This window comes from Juglans microcarpa x Juglans regia, chromosome 2D (genome assembly GCF_004785595.1).
Source record: "Juglans microcarpa x Juglans regia isolate MS1-56 chromosome 2D, Jm3101_v1.0, whole genome shotgun sequence".
NCBI classification, from domain to species: Eukaryota; Viridiplantae; Streptophyta; class Magnoliopsida; order Fagales; family Juglandaceae; genus Juglans; species Juglans microcarpa x Juglans regia.
In genome coordinates, this window is record NC_054596.1 from 31742925 (window position 1) to 31744829 (window position 1905).

The 1905-nt window shown below is 38.4% G+C and overlaps 1 protein-coding gene across 1 annotated transcript; it reads left to right on the forward strand.

Moving 5' to 3' along the window:
* The first annotated feature begins 546 nt into the window (after positions 1-546).
* LOC121250959 lies at positions 547-1462 on the forward strand. Its single transcript, XM_041150229.1, has one exon. It carries the CDS (start codon positions 697-699, stop codon positions 1315-1317), a length of 621 nt encoding a protein of 206 aa, XP_041006163.1. The 5' UTR covers positions 547-696; the 3' UTR covers positions 1318-1462.
* Positions 1463-1905: the final 443 nt, after the last annotated feature.

Genomic DNA, 1905 nt, shown 5'->3' on the forward strand with positions numbered 1-1905 from the left:
CACCACCTGCGTTGGATTCACATACATACATTTAACAATTAAAAAGAGGATCATACGAAGCTGCATTGCTTTTGATGCTCCTGACCACACATAATTCAAACTGTTTAAGTTTTTTTTTTTTTTTTTTAAATACAAATAACAAATAAAAGTATTGCACACGTGACGCCATAAAGATTCGGTACAACCCCCGCTTACGTGTTCCCACGTGAAGCCACTGATCACCTAAAAACTCGCGTTTCATAAATTTACTCTTCTCCGGTATATACGATTCTAATTTAAAAATCATTTAAAAGATAAATTTTAAATTTTAAATTTTATAAATCAAAGATGATATGTAATATAAAAAGTCAAGACCTTTATAAATAATACTCTAATAATTTGAAGAGAGTCTAAAAAATTATAATATATAATATATAAAAATGATGAATAGAATCTTTCTTTTAAAATTCGGTATAAAATTTCGGATCTACTTCCCCAATCGGCATCTTGGCTCTCGATACTCGGCATCTCCATCAGATCCCCACAAGTAGCATTCTGATCCAACGGTTACTATTGAGTGTCGCCTCCACTCACCTCACCCCATAAATCCTTCCCCAGACGTCCTCGTACTCCCTCGTATTCATTCGTACCCCACACCCACAGAACCCAAAACCTAAAAAGACAAGAAGCAGAGCTCTCAGTCTCCAAAACTTCGAAATGAACGTGTTGGAGTCACCTCTCGAAGCTCTCGCTCTTAACTATCTGAGCCTTGGCGTCCTCACCGTCGTCAATAATCTATGGACATGGGTCGCCGTCATAACCGCCGCATTCGGCTTCTGGAGGATCAGAACCACCGGCGGGTCCACCGTATCTGCTGCCTTCCTGAAATCCGGCGACTCTCCGCCTCCTCATCGCAATGATCGAAGCTCAAGCCGGTCTGACCCGGTTCCCGACGTGTCGTCTGATGAGGCAACAGCTCCAGTACTTCCAGCTCCTGCCCCTGGAGTGGTGGTTGGAGAGGTTGAATTCGACGGAGGGACTAAGGGGGCCAAGTTTATTGCAGTGTATAAGGAGGAAGATGAGTGCAGTCATGAGCTAACGGCGGCGGTGGCGGCGGCGGCGGAGAATGAGTGGGATGAGAACGGCGTGGCTGACGTCGTTGAGTGTGGAGAGTGGTGGCCGGAGAGTTGGGAGAAAGTGTTGAGGATGAGAACGGGTGAGATGGGGTGGTACAGGTACCAGGACATGACGGTGTTAAACGGCAACGTCGTTAGATTATGGGAGGATTCAAGGACAAGGGATGTAATTAGGTACAGCCCTCGCTGTCTTGCGTGGTAGTTGGATTTAGACGGTGGTGGGGGTTTAGTTGCAAGTTTATTGTATATATAATATTAAATATAAGCTATGTACTCTCGTTAGTTCCAACCAACCAATTAATTATATTCGAAAACATAATATTATGCAAATCATGTTTGTTGTTCAAGGTTGGTTTTTCCAGCTTCATGCATCATTGCTCTTGTCTTGCGTACGTACGTCCTATAATGTAAAGATCAGTCAAAAGTTTGTCAAGAATGTTAAAACTCATGCTGTTTCCTGCACGACTCTTTTTCCTTTTGTTTGGAAGTAAAACTTGGAGTAAATATGACAATTCGCTTTTGATTGAGAAGGTTATTCATTATTATAATTTTTTTAAATTTTTATATAAAATATAATAAATAATTTAATTTTTTTAAATTTTAAAATAATATTAATATTAAAAAATAATATTTTATTTAATTTATGTAAAATTATTTCATCTTAACTCACTATCTAAATGACACATCTCAACTTATCTAAAATTATACTCTTACACTTTTGACTGGTATTTAGGATAATTTTTAAATACTAATAAAATAATTTATAAATAATATTAAATAATTTGAGAAT

What these genes read in the sequence shown, in the direction of transcription:
- LOC121250959 (XM_041150229.1), top strand. Translation starts at nt 697, where the DNA reads ATGAACGTGTTGGAGTCACCTCTCGAAGCTCTCGCTCTTAACTATCTG.